General features: G+C 37.8%; 1 protein-coding gene across 14 annotated transcripts in view; it reads left to right on the top strand.

The window, feature by feature from the left end:
- The window catches only part of PTPRD (protein tyrosine phosphatase receptor type D), a 1217200-nt gene that overhangs the window by 1108096 nt on the left and 89604 nt on the right, over nt 1–19500 (top strand). For 11 of the 14 annotated variants that reach the window (XM_048930990.1, XM_048930989.1, XM_048930988.1 and 8 more), the window contains 3 exons: nt 13233–13442; nt 15476–15636; nt 19326–19340. In XM_048930990.1, the coding sequence (XP_048786947.1) occupies nt 13233–13442; nt 15476–15636; nt 19326–19340 (386 nt within the window). The remainder of the gene's footprint in view (nt 1–13232; nt 13443–15475; nt 15637–19325; nt 19341–19500) is intronic. The other 3 variants (XM_048930986.1, XM_048930993.1, XM_048930996.1) reach the window with 1 other exon arrangement.

Raw genomic sequence — 19500 nt, 5'->3', positions numbered from 1 at the left:
TTGATACAGCGGGGAATGTGATCACTGAGGATAAGGAAAAGGCTAAGGTCCTCAACGCCTTCTTTATATCTGCCTTTAATAGGCAGATCAGTTATCCTCTGATAAGTCCAGGGCACTTTATGCCCTGATATGGAAATCAGGGATGCTATGCAGTGATTCTGGTGGAGAGAGACCCTCCTCCATCTGGACTGTCACAAGTCCATGGAACTGGACAGGCTTCATTCTAGGATGCTGAGGGAGCTGACGGAAATGATTGCCAAACCGCTCTCAACCATATACCAGTGCTCCTGGTTATCTGGAGAGGTCCAAGAGGATTGGAGGCTTGCCGATATGATTCCCATCTACAAGAATGGGTGTAAGGAGGATACAGGGAACTACAGGCCTATCAGCCTGACCTTGGTACCAGAGAAAGTTATTCAGCAAATCATCTTGGGTGAGACCACATGGCATGTGTGTGGGGACCAAGGAATCGGACCCAGCCAGCACAGGTTCATGAAATGCAGGTCGTGCTTGACCAACCTCATCTCCTTCTATGGCTGAGTGACCAGCCTGGTAGATGAGAGAAAGGCTGTTGATGTAGTCTACCTAAACTTTGGCAAAGCCTTTGACATAGTCTCTAACAGTATTCTTCTTGGGAAACTGGCTGCCCATGGCCTGGACAGGTATACCCTTCTTTGGGTAAGTAACTGGCTAGAGGGCCATGTCCAACAAGTAATGGTTAATGGAGTTAAGTCTAGCTGGTGACCTGCTATAAGTGGTGTCCCGCAGGGGTTGGTACTGGCACCCATCTTGTTTAATATCTTTATTGATGACCTAGGTGAAGACCTAGGTGAAGAGATGGAGTGTACCCTAGTAAGTTTGCAGATGACACCAAGTTGGGAGGTAGTGTCTATTTGCCTGAGGGTAGGGAGGCCCTTCACAGGGATCTAGATAAGTTGAATTCTGGGATGAAGTTCAACAAGGCCAAGTGCTGGGTCCTGCACTTTGGCTGCAATAACCCCATGCAGCACTATAGGCTTGGGAAGAGTGGTTGGATGACTGTGAAGAGGAAAGGGAGGTGGGAGTGTTGGTTGATCCTCAGCTGAACATGAGCTGACAGTATGCCCAGGTGGCCAAGATGGCCAATGACATCCTGGCCTGCATTAGAAATAGCGTGGCCAGTAGGATCAGGGAGGTTATCAACCCCTTGTACTCAGCACTAGCGAGGCCGCACCTTGAGTACTGTGTTCTGTTTTGGGCCCCTCACTACAAAAAAGGCATTGAGGCCCTGTAACATGTCCAGACAAGGGCAATGAAACTGGTGAGGGGGGGAGGTCTGGAGCACAAGTCTTATGAGGAGCAGCTGAGGGAACTGGGGTTGTTTAGCCTGGAGAAGAGGTGGCTCAGAGGAGAACTTACTGCACTCTACTACTACCTGAAGGGACGTTGTGATGAGGAGGGGTTTTGGCTGCTTCTCCCATGCAACAAACAGAACCAGGGGAAATGGCCACAAGTTGTACCAGGGCAAGTTTAGGTTAGACATAAGGGAGAACTTTTTCTCTCAGAGAGTGGTCAGGCACTGGAATGGCCTGCCCAGGGAAATGGTGAAGTTGCTGTCCCTAGCAACGTTCAAGTGGTACCTGGATGAGGAGCTACAAGATATGGTTTAGTAGCTTCTGTAGCAATGGTGACGAGAGGGCAGTCGGACTAGATGATCTTGCCAGTTGTTTCCAACCTTATGATTCTATCACCATCTGAGTGAAAGACTTCCTACAAACATCTAATTTAAATCTCCCCTATTTTGGTTTTAACACATTCCTTCTTGTTCTATTTCTGTGTTCCCATGTAAAAAAATTATCTGCCTTCTGACTACTAGTTTCCCTCAAGAGCTCAAGGACATAATGTCTACCTAGAGCCTTCTCTTCTCTCTTTCAGATTCAACACAAGACCAGCTGCCTCTGCTTTTATTTCCCATAGGTGTTTTAGCACTCTGATCATCTTTCTGGTCCTTCCCCAGACCTGCTCCAATAAATCCATGTCTTTCTTGTGCCCCAGATGGGACTGCATGAGCAGAGTAAAGAAGGGCAATCAACATCCTCTGCCTGCTGCTCACCCCTTTTTTGCTGCATCCCAGGATGCAGCTGACCTTCCAGATCCTGAGTGCTCACTGCTGGCTCGCGTCCAGCTCTTTGACCATCAGAACCCCCAAATCCTTTTCCACAGGACTTCTCTTAATGAGTTCTTACCCCAGTCTGTACATATATCTGGGATTGCCTTGACCCAGGTACATAACCTTGCATTTATCCTTGTTGAATCTCATTAGGCTCATGTGGGCCAATTTATAAGCTTATCCAAGTCCCTCTGGATGGCATCCCTTCCTTCTGTATCAATTACACCACTCAGCTCAGTATCATCTGCAAACTTTCTAAGGGTGCACTTAATCCCACTATCAAAGTCACTGATAAAGATGTTAAAAAGCACTGGTCTCGGGATGGAGCCCTGGGGGACACCACTCATTATCAGCCTTGATCTGAGCATAGAGCCATTACACGGTTACAGCCAGAGAGTTGTGGTAAATCAATTATTTATCCAATGAAAATAAAAAAAAAAAAATCCATGTAAAATCCATGTATCTCCAATTTATAGATAAGGATGTGATGCGGACCACATCAAAAGCCTTGTAGAAATCTAGGTAGACAGCATCAGTTGCCCTTCCTTTGTCCACTGATTCTGTCACTCCATCATAAATGGCCACCAGAATGGTCAAGCACCATCTACCCTAGGCTAAGCTGTACTGACTGTCTTAAATCACTTCCTTATCATGTATGTGCCTTAATATGGCTTATGGGATGATCTGCTCCATGATCTTTCCAGTCATGCAGGTGAAGCTTGCCAACCTCTCTTCTACCTTTCTCAAAAAAATGGGAATGATGTTTCCCTTTTTTTTCCCCCACCGGAAACTTCAGCGAACAACTAGGTTTTTCCAGACATGCTAGACAGACATCTTGGTGACTGAAATCTCCCATCAGGATAAGAGGCTGTGATCATGATGCTTCTTTTAGCTGAATCAAGAAGCTCTCATCAGCAGGCTTTCCTTGATCAGATAACCTGTAGGAGACTGACTACGAGTTGTCCCTTATTGGCCCAGTCCCCAATTTTAACTTGTAATCTCTCAATGTGATCATGGCTGTTACTCAGAGACAGCTCTTCACAACTAGTTTCTCTAGTACAACTCAGTTTTTTTTCCTGCTTCTTTCTAAAATTACAGCATTCTGTAGGTCCTTCGTCTATCACTTAGAAGCCTATCTGCTTCCCCCACCAAATATTATTTAAATCTCTTCTGATCTGTCCAGACAACTTCCTTCCCAGAACGTCATTGCCCCACCTAGTCAGTTGCATCCCACATGACATCAGCATGTTTGACATCTCAAAGGCATGTCTAAGATCACAGAACCCAAAACCCTAAGCATGGCATCATCCATGCAGACAGGTATTCAACTGTTCCTCTTCCTTCTCTCTCAGTCTCAGTCTCCAATCAGGAGGACTGAAAACAATGCTAGTTGTGCTTCTAATCTCTTCAATGTAATTCTAAGTAAAATATCTTTTAATGTGTTATTGTTTTCTTCTGAAAGCCTCCTGTGGTCCCACTTGAATGAGTAGACAAGAATAGTAGTCAGCTGGCTTTACCCAGGTGACTTCTCTTGATGTCTGAAAAACAGGCCCCAGGCAGACAGTAAACCTCTGGGGAGATTATCTGGATGGCAAACTGGGAACTCACTACCCATCAGCAGAGAGTTCCCAGTTACCAAGACACTTCTTTTTGGTGGCACTGAGGTTCTAATGTCCCCCTTGTCTTGCATGTTATTTTGGCCTATCATCTCAAGTTTAGAAGCCAGTTTTAGCTTCCTCCCTTTGCAGGAAGCTAATACAGAACTATTAATCTGCCTGTGCCACTCAGTGCACAACATTAAGCATTAATCTCTCACTCTTAATGCTGGACATTTCTCAGGATGGTAGTTTCTTTTTGCAACTTGATCACTTGCTTTAAAGGTTCACTGGAGTGAGAGTGTGAAGTGGGACTTCCGGATCCTGGAGTTCCTTTCAACAGATGCTCAGGAAGACTGTGACTCCTAAGTCTTAGTTTCTACCTCATCTTGGTTTTTCCAACTGCTGGCCACCATATTTGTTTCAGTAGAAGTCTCCTGCTTACTTTCTCCAGATGAGAAGAAAACTGTCTACTTTGCTCCCTCCCTGTGTGAGCTGTTGTGCTACACCCTGTTTTCCCACTGTATTCACTGAGGTCCTGGTTGATTGGACTACCTAAGGCTTGTCTTTGTAGGTGTGGAGGTGTTATGTCAATGGTGATGGCTTACCCATATCTTCTTAGCTACACGCAGGAGGGCTAGTTGTTCATGGTAGTTCTTATCCTGGCACTCCTTGATTGCAGGATCCTCCTCACCCACTGCAATCTTCTGCTTCACTGGAGAACACACTTGCACTGGAGATGATCATTTCAAAGAAAGACTAAAACAAGAAATGGTTTGGAAGGGACTTTAAATTTCATCCACTCTAATCCCCATGCCATGGCAGGGATACCTTTTACGAGTCTAAGCTACACAAAGCCCCATCCAACTTCATCTTGAGCCCTTCCAGGCATGAGTCATCTACCACTTTTCTGGCTAGCCTGGTCCACTGTCTTACCTATCCCTAGAGGCAATTAAGAGCTACACGTATGTTATGTTGGCTGATATGATGTAGTAATGGGATTTGGTAAATGGGGTTAATGGCTGGATTTTATAATCTTAGAAGTCTTTTCAAATCTAGATGTTTCTGATTCAGTACACACACTGATGTCAAGACCATCTGCAAGCAGTGACGCTCTTCCCATTGAACAGATACATATTACTTTCAATGTTTACACCAAAATACAAAGAAAAATATTTTCAGAAGCCAACGCTACCGTAGATACCTTTCAAGTTATAACACACATCTTTCACTGATAATGATAAGTATGTCCGTTTCCTGATTAGAAGAGTCTAAGAAGAAAAATCTACAGCAATAACAGAATTCTTAATCAGAAGATGAAGAAAATTAAGTTGTTTGAAGGAACGCATTTTTGTTGCTGACTCTTTTAATGAAGCATGTGTTATGTCTTGGCAGGTTTCATTTATGTGAAAATCCAGTGTGATTCAAATGCAATGCTTACTTTGATCCATTAACATCTTCCCTTAAAAAGAGTTGGACTGTAAATGCCATCAGTTCATGATTATAGTCCTCAGTGACATCAAATACAGTTTAAGAGTGAAACTCTGCTGGCAATATACATACAATAATGGGAAACTGATTTAATATCACCATTCACTTCTAACATCCAAAGATATTCCATACCATTAACAGATTGAAGGATAGATGCCGGATGACACTGAACTTTTTGACAATTAAATTCTATGGATCTGTGTTGCTGATTCTCATAGCAAAGGGTCGTTTTAATCATCCTGCGAGTTGTGGTGCATTAATCTGTATAATAGTTTGATAAATAGCATTTATTAATTCAGAAATATTTGGGTCAGGAAGGGCTGTTTCCCATTTTAACTGATATAATTGAGACCACATTGTAGAATTAATGGTGGAAGAAATAAGATATGCATTGACTGAAAAATGACATTTATTTCTGATAAAGAATGAAAGCCCTTGATATATCTCTTACAATCATGCCAATACATATAGTACCTATTTGGTGGGCAAAAAAAAAAATTGCAGCCAGTCAGTGTTTGTATTTCACGTTCCTTCATCCAGTTTGTTACCTAGAGAACTGTTTTTCTTCCTGCTTTAGAAAATATGAAATATATAGAGAGTCTGATAGTGATAGGACAAGGGGAAATGGCTTTGAACTATAAAAGGATAGATTGGGGTTACCTGTTAGGAAGAAATTTCTTTTTCAGAGATTGGTGATACACCGAACAGGCTGCCCAGAGAGGCTGTGGATGCTCCATCTCTAGAGGTGTTCAAGGCCAGCCTGATCTAGAGACTGGCAACCCTTTCCACTGCAGAGGTGGGAGAGGGTGTTTGCAAAACTTGGCGATCTTTACGGTTTCCTCCAACTATCCATTCTATAATTCTGTATTATGCTATTTCTGAAAACACTGGAAAGCAGAGGCCCAGTAAATAAATTAAGAGGAGTAACAGCAGCAACAAACCATAACCACAACTATCTGAGCAAGTAGTTCTCAATAGTTAACAGAAGATACTCATGCATTGTGTTTTTAGTACAGTCTCAGATATGGAAAGCAGAGGCCCAGTAAATAAATTAAGAGGAGTAACAGCAGCAACAAACCATAACCACAACTATCTGAGCAAGTAGTTCTCAATGGTTAACAGAAGATACTCATGCATTGTGTTTTTAGTACAGTCTCAGATATAAAGATAGTGTCAGAAAAAAAAAAAAGTCAAATAGATTTTCCAAACAAAGTATATTCTAAATGTTTTGCTTAGATTACCTTAATAAATATCTTAACTGAAAACACAATTCTGGAATTTTAACTCAATTGTGTAGCTACCTACTCAAAAAAAGCTCTCCAGCCTTATTTCATATACCTAACTTTTTTTTTTTCTCTTGAATCTCCATTCTTTAAATAAATTAAAAGAAACAAGGAATCTTAAAAGACCATAAAATATAATGTATCTGAATATTATTTATCTAAAAATAGTGGCTAAGGTAATTCTTTTTTATAAACTAGGAATTCCCCGTTATTTCTCCTTCAACTAGATGCCATGAAAGTAAATGAAATTTAACAAAATATTATATTTTGCACTATGTATTACAGCACAGGATTGCTTTAGATTTGTAAGCAATAAAATTTAAGTAAATGCCTGCATGTTAAGTCTTAAATCAATTTACCAATTTCTGTGAAGTCTTGATATAAAAAACCACAGGGGATATATGTGCAAATAATACTTGGCAGCAACCTCATCTACATATGAAATATGAATGAGGCCAGAAGTTCACCTAAGGTCTATTCAGTCATGTGTAATTGATGTCACAGATGAATTTTTTACCTACACTTACCTAAGTTTAGCTAGACATAAGTAAGGAATAAGAATTTTGAGGTTTTTTTGTTAATTTGCCAGTTAAACAGATTTTGGTTTACTCAAGCCAATTAAGTTCTGTCACTCATAGCTAGAACTTACTTTCTAATTACTTCAAACACCGCAACAGAGTATTTCACCATTCTTAGTTGCTAAATATACGCATTTTATATTATTAATTCAAATGCAAGACACATTTAAGATAAGACATCCTCCTTCCCCTTATAATTTAATGTACTTTTGATTTTAGTACTCCTTATGTTATTCTTTTTTTATGAGTAATTTAAAGCTCATACCATAAATGTGGTGTGACATTTGATATGTGGAAACACAGATAATTTATTTGAGGTAGTCACACAAGTATCTTTAAATTCTAATGGACACCATAACAGAAGATTGAAATACGGGTTGTGATCTTAAGGTATGACTGAAGCCATGTACATTTCCTCCTACATGTAGTTTGCATAATAATACAGATGTTATAATTGTGAAATAAACAAGAGAGTTTGGATAAGCGGGATATAATAACAAAAAAAGACTAAATAAAGTACTTACCCTTATCCTGTGCTTACTGTAAAACTCCAGAGAATGGACCTCCAGAAAGAGATCCTTCCCTGCTGGTAGTCAGTTATTAAATGAGTCTAGGAGAGGTGGAGCCAGGCTCCCCCCCCCCCTTTCAGCAGCACAGGTGAATTGCCTTCACCTGTGCTCCCATGGCTGACTCATTGCTTGCCTCAGGTGATCAATCAGAGGCTCAGGCCGTGATTCAGCAGTTCCCATACATAGTTCCTGGCTTCAAGTTAGTACAAGGACTACTCTAAAAGTAATGTTTCCTCTTTTATTATGTTGGCCTACAAATCAGAGGTTGAACCGTCTCACCAGTATTCTGTTACACTTTGTTGCCATGCAGCATTAAGAAAAACTGAATTCTCTTATATTCATCAGTGCTTGCTGAACATGGAGACTAAACTGTGGATGTGAGCACCTTGAGATGGCGAGTGACGCAATTCAGCTGTGATGACAACATTGTGAAGGATAAGCCACATTACAGACAGCTATAGATTTTTATTAGTGCATCATTAAAGGTTTTGTTCATCATCAGCAAAAAGAGTATAGGTAATTGTGATGACTACATTGAAAAAATAGTGTTTTATAGCTGAAAATTTGCTGTTTCAAACAGTGTTATTGTTGCTCTTTGTATCTGTTGTAGTTTCCATGGAAACAAGTCTGACATATTATGTGCATGGGGCCATATTATATCCATCCTAGGGTTTTGAAAGAGATGGCTGATGTGGTTGCCAGCTGCTCTCCATCATATCTGAAAAATCATGGCTGCCCGGTGAAGTCCCCAGTTACTGGAAAAAAGGAAACATTACTCCCATTTTTAAGAAGGGAGAAAGGAAAACCTGGGGAACTACAGATTGGTGAGCCTCACCTCTGTGTTTGGGAAGATCATGGAACAGATCCTCCAAGAAGTTATGTTAAGGCACATACGAGGTAAAGAGATGATTTGAGACAGTCAGCATGGCTTCACCAGAGGGCAGATCATGCCTGATCAATCTGGTGGACTTCTATGATGGAGTGACAGCGTCGGTAGACAAGGGAAGGGCAGTGAATGTTGTCTACCTGAACTTCTGCATGGCCTTTGACACAGTCCCTCACCACATCCTTCTCTTTAAATTGGAGAGTTGTGAATTTGAAGGATGGGCAGTTTGATAGATTACGAATTGGCTGGCTGTACGCAGCCAAAGGATTGTGATTAATGGTTCTCTGTCAGGGTGGAGGCTGGTCACAAGTGGTGTCCCTCAGGGGTTGGTCTTGGGGCCGGTGCTCTTCAGCATCTTCATCAGTGACATAGATGATGGCATCGAATGCACCCTCAACAGGTTTGCAGATTACACCAAGCTGAGCAGTGCAGTCAATACACTGGAAGGAAGGGAAGCTATCCAGAAGGGCCTGGACAGACTGGAGAAATGGGCCCGTGAAAACCTAATGAGGTTCAATAAGACCAAGTGCAGGGTGCAGCAAATTGGATTGGGACAATCCCAGGTATTTATGGAAACTGGGGGAAGATCTCCTTAAGAGCAGCCCTGTGGAGAAGGACTTGGGGATCCTGGTAGACAAGAAGCTGGACATGAGCCAGCAGTGTGTGCTTGCAGCTTGGAAGGCCAACTGTGTTCTGTGCTGCATCAAAAAAGGGGTGGCCAACAAGAAGAGGGAGGTGATTGTCCCCATCTACTTGGCTCTTGTGAGGCCCCATCTGGAGTACTTTGTCCAGGCCTGGGGCCCCTTATGCAGAAAGGATGTGGAGTTCTTGGAAAAAGGGTCCAGAGGAGGGCCATTAAGGTAATCAGAGGGCTGGAGCACCTCTCATATGAGGAAAGGTTGAGGGAACTGGGATTGTTTAGCTTGGAGAAGAGAAGGCTCCAGGGACACCTCACTGCGGCTTTCCAGTACTTGAAGGGAGCATATAAACAGAGAGGGGAACAACTGTTTATGAGGGTGGATAGTGATAGGACAAGGGGGAATAGTTTTAAACTGAGACAGGGAAGGTTTAGGTTAGATATTAGGAGGAAGATTTTTACACAGAGGGTAGTGACGCACTGGAACAGGTTGACAAAGGAGGTTGTGGATGCCCCCTTCCTGAAGGCATTCAGGGCCAGGCTGGATGGGGCTCTGGGCAGCCTGGTCTGGTGGCTGATGACCCTGCACATAGCAGGGGGTTTGAAACTGGATGATCATTGTGGTCCATTTCAATTGAAGCCATTCTATGATTCTATGATCAGAGCAACCTATATATAAATATCACTTTATTGCTTTCTGAATATATACCCATCTGTTTCAGGAGACTTCAGTGTAGTTAGTGCTCAGCCTTCTTTCTAAAAGATGGCTTCGTACAAATACATTTTTTTAAGGGCTTTTCAGTACATTTTGATTGGTCTTTGCCTCATGTTGTGACCTTAGTAACATTGCCTACAATGTAAGAAGCTAGCAAGAGATATGAAGACACATTCTGTAAAGCAGCTGCATGGAATTCTTCTTAATATTATAATATTGCACTTTTCTTCTGCCCTCACTTTTATACCATGAAAACTTACTCTTAGTTGCTCAGAGAAATGTTTGAGTGAAGGAGAAAAAATGGACTGCTGACTGTAGTAATGTCATTAACATGATTTCTAATGTCAAATTTTGGCAAGTCTTTTTGTTGTTCAGAGGATCAATTCCAGTGTATAAGTTTTTGAGTTGGAACAATGGAGTTGATACACTTAAATGAATGCAAAAACTCTGCAATAGAGAACAGGCTCAGTATTTAGAGCTGAGCTGGAAAGCAGTTAACTGCACACTATTATCTACATACCCACTATTAGGCAAGTGTAGCGGAATTCCAGGGTCACAGCCTGGATCAATACGTGAGCACATAACTGCCTGGAGCTGGGAGGCGTGTGCAATTTGAGTCTGCGCGGGTGCCCCTTCCTCGCACCTTCTCCTGCTGTGACGAGAGTCTGAACAGGAGGAGACTGCATTCTTCAGTTCACCCCTTTTTCCTAACTGTTACTGGGAGGAGTGAGTTAATTTCTCTTTAACATCTTTTCCTATAGCACCTGTTTCTCCAATAAAGGCACTGTCATTGTCTTTGCTCTACAGCAAGTTAAGACATTTCACCTGCATTGTCATAAGTTCTTGTTGCCGTATGGGTTCCACCAAGGAAGCAGGCAGAAATGACTTCCAAGCTACTTTGCATCGTCTATCAGTAGTCCTGGTTAATCGAGGAGGTCTCAGACAACTGAGAACTTGTTAAAATGACACCCATTGAAAAGAAGAATCAGAGGGAGAATCTGGACAGTTATAAGCCTGTCAACCTGACCTGAATACTGGGGAAGATCATGGGGCAGATTGTCTTGAGTTCAATCATATGGCATGGATAGGACAACCAGCGGATCCAGCCCAGCCAACATGAGTTCCTGAAAATCAGGTTCTACTTGACCAACCTCATCTCCTTCTATGACCAAGTGACACAACTAACGGATAACTGTAAGGCTGGAAGCATATGGCTTACGAAGAGCAGCAAGGGCACTGGGACATTTTAGTCTGTAGAAGAGGGTGCTCAGGAGAGACTTTATTGCTCTCTACAACTGCCTGAAAGGAGGTTGTGGCGAGGACAAGAGTTTCTTGAGTTGTGCAAGGGGAAGCTGAGGTTGAATATTAGGAGAAATTTCTTATCAGAAATAGTAGTAAAGGATTGGAAATGTCTGCTCTGGAGTCGCCAACCCTGGAGATTTTCAAGAAAATTATAAATGTGGCTCTGAGGGACATGGTTTAGTAGGCATGGTGGTGATGGGTTGATTCTTGGACTAGATGGGCTTGGAAGTCTTTTCTAGCCTTAATGATTCTGTGAATCTACGAGTCTAACTTTGGATCTGAGCAGTAGAGATCATTTTCATGTCTATCTATATGTCACGTTTGAAACATGCACTCCAATGAGGAGTATTAATTTGCAGATTATTTTATCTACATCGTATTTTTAATATGATAGCTGCAAAACACAAATCTCAGGAAGGGAAGGAAAAAGCTAGCTAACCAGGAACATAGGACATAAGAGCTAATAGAGATCTTCCATGACTTAGAATGTGCCTTAAATAAGTGGAAATAGTGGAAATTTCATTTTAATCTCCTTTGTATTTATCTCTGTCTATCTCTGGACATTTGTCTCCTCCTCCTAACAAGAAAATATATATGATTGTATTAGGATTGAAAAGCCTCAAAGAACTGTAAGACCTTGGAAAAATCTATGATTACAAGATGAGACTACTGGACATTGAATAAGTTTCATAAGTGAAAAATGGGTGGAACAGTTTAGCGGACTTAGAAGTCATCCCCTATCATCCAGGAAAAGTTCAGGCTTCTCATAATCAAATTGGATTAATATTTGTTGAATGCCCTTATATCTGAAGTGATAAAAGGTATTGAATAAGTATTTGTTTGATTTAATAAGTAACTCATCAGTGGATTATAACAGTTGAGGTTCTGTTCCATCATTAATTAGTATCTGTTTTACAGATTTGAGCCTAGTATTTAATATTATTGCTAGTGTGGTAATGTGCATTCTAAATTTGTTAATAAGTAGAAATATTCAAGATGACAAAGAAAAGTGACATTTGGAAAACCAAAATATGCAGTTAAAATCTGAAGTGTAGTTTGTAGATAATTTTTTCTAGCTAAGCAGCAGAAAAGAGATCTTAGGATTCATGGGTCCTGCTATTTATTCTTATCACTAAACCACTGTATGTTGAACATATCATGAAGCACATGATTTCTGATTCTTTTAACAAAAAAATGGCAGTCAGTTTCAGGTTTGAGATAGAAGACTTTTTTATGAATCCCTTCCCACATGTTTCTGCAGCACGGTTGCTATTGAAAAGCTGACATTTTGTAGAATTCAGTATTTCTAAAGTGTTCAGTGATCTTAAGAACTATGAGAGAAATGAGAGAAAAATAAATATTAGTAAATAAAAAGTCAACATGTTTATTTATGGTATACTATTACAAGTGCTAGTATACTGAATAATCTGTATTTCAGAGTTATCAGAAAAAGTTTAAATAGATAGTATAAATTAATTCCAATGATTGGGATATTTTAAGCTTTGGATTTTTTATTAGCAGCTTTTAGATAATCACATCATATGACTTAGTTTTATTGTATCATACAGAAAATAAGAAAGTACATTTTAAATTTATATGGATGACAAAAACATTATTCATTGACTAACTTCATGTATGTATATATGAAAAGAAGGTATGCATATATCTGTCTTCAGAAAAAAAAAAAAGCACATATTATTCTATTATACTTATATTTTTATTTATTTATATATTTACCTTGAATAAAAAAATATCAGACACTGAAAAATAATTTAATTGTCCTGTGATTGTAGTACAGGTAATATATTTGCTAAATAGTATTTTAACAAGGAAAATTTTGCAATTTCAGAACCACTTAGTGGTACTGACATGACCTGATGTAATGTAGATTAACTGCTCTTTTGTAGTTGCATTAAATATATTAGGTGCATTAAATTTTCTCATTACTTTGATAACAAGTTACCTTACATGCATCTTTCTTTTAATGCTTTTTCTCTCTTTTTTTTTCCCTTTCCTTTTTTGTAAAGCTGCTTAAGGAGATAGCTAGGAAACGCAGAAGCATTCGTTTTGGGAGGGAAGCTGAATTAAAGCCGTATATTGCAGCTCACTTTGAAGTTCTTCCTACGGAGTTCACACTGGGGGATAAGAAGCATTATGGTGGCTTTGAGAATAAACAACTGCAAACTGGTCAAGAATATGTCTTCTTTGTGTTGGCTGTAATGGAGCACTCAGAATCTGTAAGTTAATAACTAATTTCAGTCCCAAAATTACTTTCCCCAATCAGTAACACATTTCTTCAGTGCTTACTTGAGTTTTTAAGGTGTATGTCTAAAGTTGATGTTTATGTGCTGATTTCCATTTAAGTCTTTGAATTTGATTATGTTGTATGCACCTTGGTGTGTTACTTCAGCGTGTAACCGAAAGCTAAGGATCACCTTTTATTAGCTGTGCTTTAATTCTTTTCAAATTAAATGTTCTGCTGTTTGAGTTCACTGGCACTGGTTCTGAGGCATGAACTTTACAGCTGTATCTTTTTCAGTGTCTTTGAGAAAGAGTTCCTTAGCTGACCTAGGACTACAATCAAATAATGTTATTGGATATGTAGGATTCTTTGAAAGATAAGTTGAACTGGAGATATGCACAACTACTGTTTTTAATTACAGTAATTTCCTAACAGCTTTATCAGTCAATTGCTAGAAAGTAAGAAAATAATTCAAGGAAAAATTCTGAGGAGAGCTGAATAATAAGCTGTCACCTCTCTACATGTAATTTGTTTTGTACTTATTTCCATTTATGCTTGAGTTAATAGGTGTGTGATATATGGGAAAATAAAGAGAGAGACAGTGAGAGGAAGAGAGAGGGGAGAGGAGAAGGGAGAGAAAATGAGGAAGAGAAAGCAAAAAGTACATGAAGAGAGCAGAAGGAGAGAAAGAAAAACAGAACTGTTTCAATGATCAGTAAGATTTTAGTGTACACTGTGTAACATGGTCTCTTTCTAATTGGTTCCTATATCTGACGTACATTTTCTGGCTCAGTCACTTGAACTACCATGCTAGTAATCTGAATTCTAGTCAAATGCTTCCAGAGTGCGATCTTACAATTGCTATTTGATGTTGAGTTTACCAAATTGCACACTATGAAGAAGTTGTTTCAATTTGTATACTTTTGGATACATCACTTTATTTGAAAATAAAATAAGTATCCCCTGGATGTTCTGATGTAAATAATATAATCATAGGTTATAATATAAAATAAAATTTTATAAAATTTTAAATTATTATTTTGTAATTTTATAATTTTATATATATTTTATATAATATATAAAATTTTATAATTTTATATATTATTTTTTATTATTTATTATATATTATATAATGATTATAAAATAATATATAATCAAAGGTTTTCCTTTGATTTAACATTATTTATGACAGAGGTTGTTAGACAGAAAATTCTTATGATGCTGCATCAAGTAGGTTCTAAACAGAGTTACTATACAGCTTTTTTCTGTGAGGTTTAATGGCAACACAAAATCCAGTTTAAATATTGAAAAATTGTCAATAAATGCTCAAACCGCAGTCCCTCTGAAGCCTTTTTCTGCCTACTCCAAATGTAGAGGCTAAATACAAAGTATTTCTTACTGTAGCAATATAGGATGTGGGGTTTTTGTTTGTTTGTTTTTATTTTCTTTTGTTGTTGTTGTTGTTTTCTGGTGGTTTGGTTTTTTTTTTTTGTTTTTTTTTTTTTTTTATGTTTTGAGAACACTGAGGCAGAGTAAAGGTCTCAACCAGCTCAGCTTTCGAGGGAATAAAACATACAGGTTCCCTAGTTTCTGGAAAGAGGTCACGGGCCTGTGATGTCTGGTGTCACGTTTGGCAAAAGAGAATAAATGAACGTTGTTGTCCTGTTTACCAGCTAGCATAAGTGTCTCTGCTTTGCTGGTGTTAGCCATCTCTCACGTTGAACTCAGATGCTCTTTAGCTGTTGTAGCAGGAAAAAAGGCCAAATGGAAGGTAAAATATATCTCTTTTCATAACCTTTCAGAATACTGCTGCAGAGTGTTATGTGAATGCTGTTACCTCATTTTTTAGCACACAATATGCAAAACACAAAATAAAGATGTAATAACAACACAGCAAGTTTGTGAACTGCCTAGCTTGAATAAAAATAGCAGCTTTTCATTGCATTACTACTTTGTGTATGTTTAGATCTGGGCTAGTATTTTAAATGAATGCCTTTATTGTTAAGAAGGATTTATTTATTTGTATAGACTATGTATGCAACCAGTCCATATTCTGATCCAGTTGTGTCCATGGACCTCGATCCCCAACCAATTACAGATGAGGAAGAAGGCCTGATCTGGGTTGTTGGACCAGTTCTTGCAGTGGTATTTATCATCTGTATTGTTATAGCGATACTTCTTTATAAAAGGTAAGTTTACCTTTTAGTTATCTTACCATGTGTGTACCTTTCTGCTCTGTTGATTATTTTATTGTAGTACTCCACACTACATTATTTGTACTACAATTGTAACTATCACTATGTCAAAATATAACTATATTTATTAATGGGTCCCGGAACACTGCAGATATTTTAGATTTCTGATTGAAAGTTTCCAATAGTTACTGCTATGTATGAATATTTTTTTTTCTGCCAATGACAACTTATTACCACTTCTGCATTTAAATTTTACTTCAGTTTTGCATGTTTGTAAAGAAAATGTGTTCTCGCATATAAATAAATACAGATTCACACATTTGACTTTTTAAAACATAATTTTAGAAATGTGATAGTAATCCATTAGGGGTTACATTCAGGATGATGTTAAGTATGATTTGCATCTCTACTCAAGTAATTTGAATTTTCATTTCTGACAGTTGACCATAATTTGGCAGTACATGTTATGAATTTGAATCTCTAAACTGAGATTAGAGAAACATCAATAGCTGTTTTCTACTAGAGCTACAGTCAGATCAAACTTCACTTCTTCCACTGTGCATAACACAGGTGTAGTTATCAAAGGACTTTCTGTGAGCTTAGAATTTACTACATGAAAACTGCACAATACCTTAATTTTATACTTAGCAATGTCTTACAGTGTGAGTGCAAACAGATAAAGATAGTAAATGAAAAGGACAAAGTAGATTTTAATATTTATATATTGTTCATAGCACATTTTTTAAAAATACTGATAGGGCAGAGTTTGGGAAATACTAAAAAGATGTCATAACCTTGTCTTTGATGGGTGGTGGGGTGCATGGGGGATAATTTCCATAGGTGCAGTAAGTCTCCTAAATCTAATGGCTATGATGACTGAAATGAATGGCTTCTTATAAATATTTAAATTCTGCTAACATGTATGGTTTTCCAATCTAAGCGTATCGTGTCAAATGCTCTGAATTTGCATATAGAGTGCTGGCTTCAGGTTTTCAAAGGGAAAATTCTCCTTTAAGCATTAAATAAACAAACAAATTAAAAGCAGTCCAGTGGCAAAAATTTCTTTTTTTATTAGAAGATCCTTTAGATTTTTATTAATGAAGACAGTCTAACCATGAGATATGAAATTCTGAAGTAAAATATAAGGAAGACATTGACATGCTAACAAATATGAATTGCTTCATTTAGCAGAAGGAATGGATAGAGTAAATAAGAACATAGATTTACTTATTTATTTATTTATTAAGTGTATCTAAAATCTACATCAGAGTTTTGCAGGGAGACTGGTTGAGTGGCATGCAATAATGTTTCAGTGCAGGAATAGCACTTCACAGTGGAGATTTAGCATTTGATCTAGAGAAGATAGCCTCATGAAAATAATTAAAGATTTTTTTTATTGAATAAATGACAAAATAGTCACAACATTTGAAGTTTTCCTTAGATTAAACAAGAAATATTTTATTTTTAATTACAGGTGAGTCTTTATAATGCTTCAGTATAACAAGACATATGAATCATTAAGCTGAAAACAATATTAAAGTAAATTAAACTGGTAGATTATTTTTTTTTTTAATTCATATCAGATTCTTTGGATGTTAAAATACTTAGCAAGATATTTCTTATCAGGTTTATAAAAATCAACACATTTTAACTTTTTTTTTTTTTTTAAGAAAAAAATTGTAGAAAGGGAGAATGACCAAAGTCTCATGTAATAAGTCTAAGGGATAGAAAGGAAAACAAAGGACAATAGGTCTAATCGATTAAATTGTCTGAAAAATATTTAAAGAGGTATGGTAGTGTGAAGAAGATGATGTCTTTTGAAGTGCATTTTAGTTGTAACTAAAATAATAGTGAATTGTGTTTAATTCCCTTTGCCTGTAGAAGCCATTCTGAAAAGACTTGGAACTATTTTGTGATTTTCAATATTGTTTTCTCATTTTAATTTCAGTCAGAGAGTAATGCTGACTGAAAAAAAATTAGAAGAAAAAGAATCATTTTAAGGGGAAAGTCTTGCATTCATCTAAAGCAAATGGTATCTCACATAATGTGGATAATTTGCCTACTTACTCTGAAGCAAATTTTAGATGCCCGAAGACTAGGAGTGCATGAATGAAGTCTTTATTATTTATTTGTCAGCTTGTATAAAAGTTACTTCTGCATTTACATTTCCTCAAAGCTCAAAGAGAAGATATTGCTTAGAATAATTTTTGGATCATGTATCACAATAAAGCCAAGCGTTCATGGCAACTTAATACTTTACAGCAATAGATGGAGAAATCACTGAAGAATATCTTTTGTTCTCATTGGATGTAGCTGCAATATAATATACAACATGACAGCAGCTGATTCATGTTCTGTGTGCAGAAATGCTCACAGATTCACAAAACCATAGGGCCATACCCCTCAAGACAGTCCATGGCCACCCCTCAGCTACAGCATTTTTTGCAGAGGCTTTTCCGAGAGGGTTTCAGTATCTCAAAAGATGGAAATTCCTTAAACTCTGTGAGTAACCTGTTCTATTGTTTGACTAATCTCTCAGTAAAAGAAAAGCTTTTTATCAAGTTGTCATCTAATTTCCCGTCTTTCTGGAGTTGATATATCTGCAAATTGAACTGGCTTGACCAGAGAAAAGCTGAATATTCTCTGGCATTGTAAGAATGGTACAATTAGGTGAGAAAATTATTTGAGGGTATGTCTTTAATCTGTTAGCCTTAAATCTAAGCAATCAGATTTAAGAATCTATGTAAATTAACTAATAGTTTTCCTTTTGGTCATATTGTTGCCCTCAAAAAAATATGTTTTTTTGCTCGTTCAAACATGGAGTAAAAATATAAAATAATAAGGTTTATACACAAAATCTCAAACAAAAGAGAATGCTTAATTGATGTAGATGTAGAGTTGATGTAGACTAAGATGTCTAGAAGCACTACATGCCTGTTACAAGGACTGTTATTTGAGATGAAGTATCCCAAGCTCATTTTGATAAAGCACTCCACTGCTGCACCATATAGCAGAATAGCAAACATACTGAAAAAATCTGAAAGTGTAATGCTTCATGGGATAAATGCTTATGATTACCTTCCTTTTCAAGGTATCATTAAAATATTTTCTTGTTACTTTATTAGTTGTGTTTGTGAAGTGGTTTTAAAGATTTTGTTTTCCTCTTTTTTTTTTTTTTTACTCTAGTATGAGACAATCTTATATATTTAACCTTGTTTGTTCCTTTCTTTTTCTCCTTCTTCTTCCTTCTACTCTTTCTTTTTCTCCCATATCCTCCACCAACCTGTTTTCTCCTCTCCCTCCTCCCTCCTCTCATCTCTCTATTTGCTTTAAGAGAAAAGAATGATGTGTTAGGGACACATCACATTACCTATATAATATTATTTGTTATGGTTTGAATTAAGCATCCATTCTCCAGTATTTCAAAATTCAGTGTGGAATTACTTTGCAAACAATGTCTAAAATATGTATTTTTTTTTTCAACAAAAGATTCGCTTTTGATTTCACCTGCATCTTCCATTTATTCTTTGATTCCCAAACTGTCATTTCATTTTTTGAGTTAGTTATGTGAACTTTACTGTGTGTCAAAATTTCTTGTACTTCCTGTTGCCATGTTTAAGATGTTTGCTGATGATAAACCAACATTTAGCCTTTTCTCTCCTCTTTGCTGCATTGAAATGGAGTAGTAAACCTGACAGGTGAGAACTGAACAATAATTACCCTTCAGTTAGCCTGTAAACGGGGTAGCTGAAAAGAGAGAGAAAGGGAAAAAAAGTTATGATAATAATGATGTAAAACAGAGCGTCTGTCAGTCTTAATGAATATTGACAGTAGTGTATTAATATGAAGGCAGTTGCA

Source organism: Lagopus muta, chromosome Z (assembly GCF_023343835.1).
Source record: "Lagopus muta isolate bLagMut1 chromosome Z, bLagMut1 primary, whole genome shotgun sequence".
Classification (NCBI taxonomy): domain Eukaryota; kingdom Metazoa; phylum Chordata; class Aves; order Galliformes; family Phasianidae; genus Lagopus; species Lagopus muta.
Note: the sequence above shows the minus strand (reverse complement) of the source record. Positions and strands in the feature narration are given on the sequence as shown.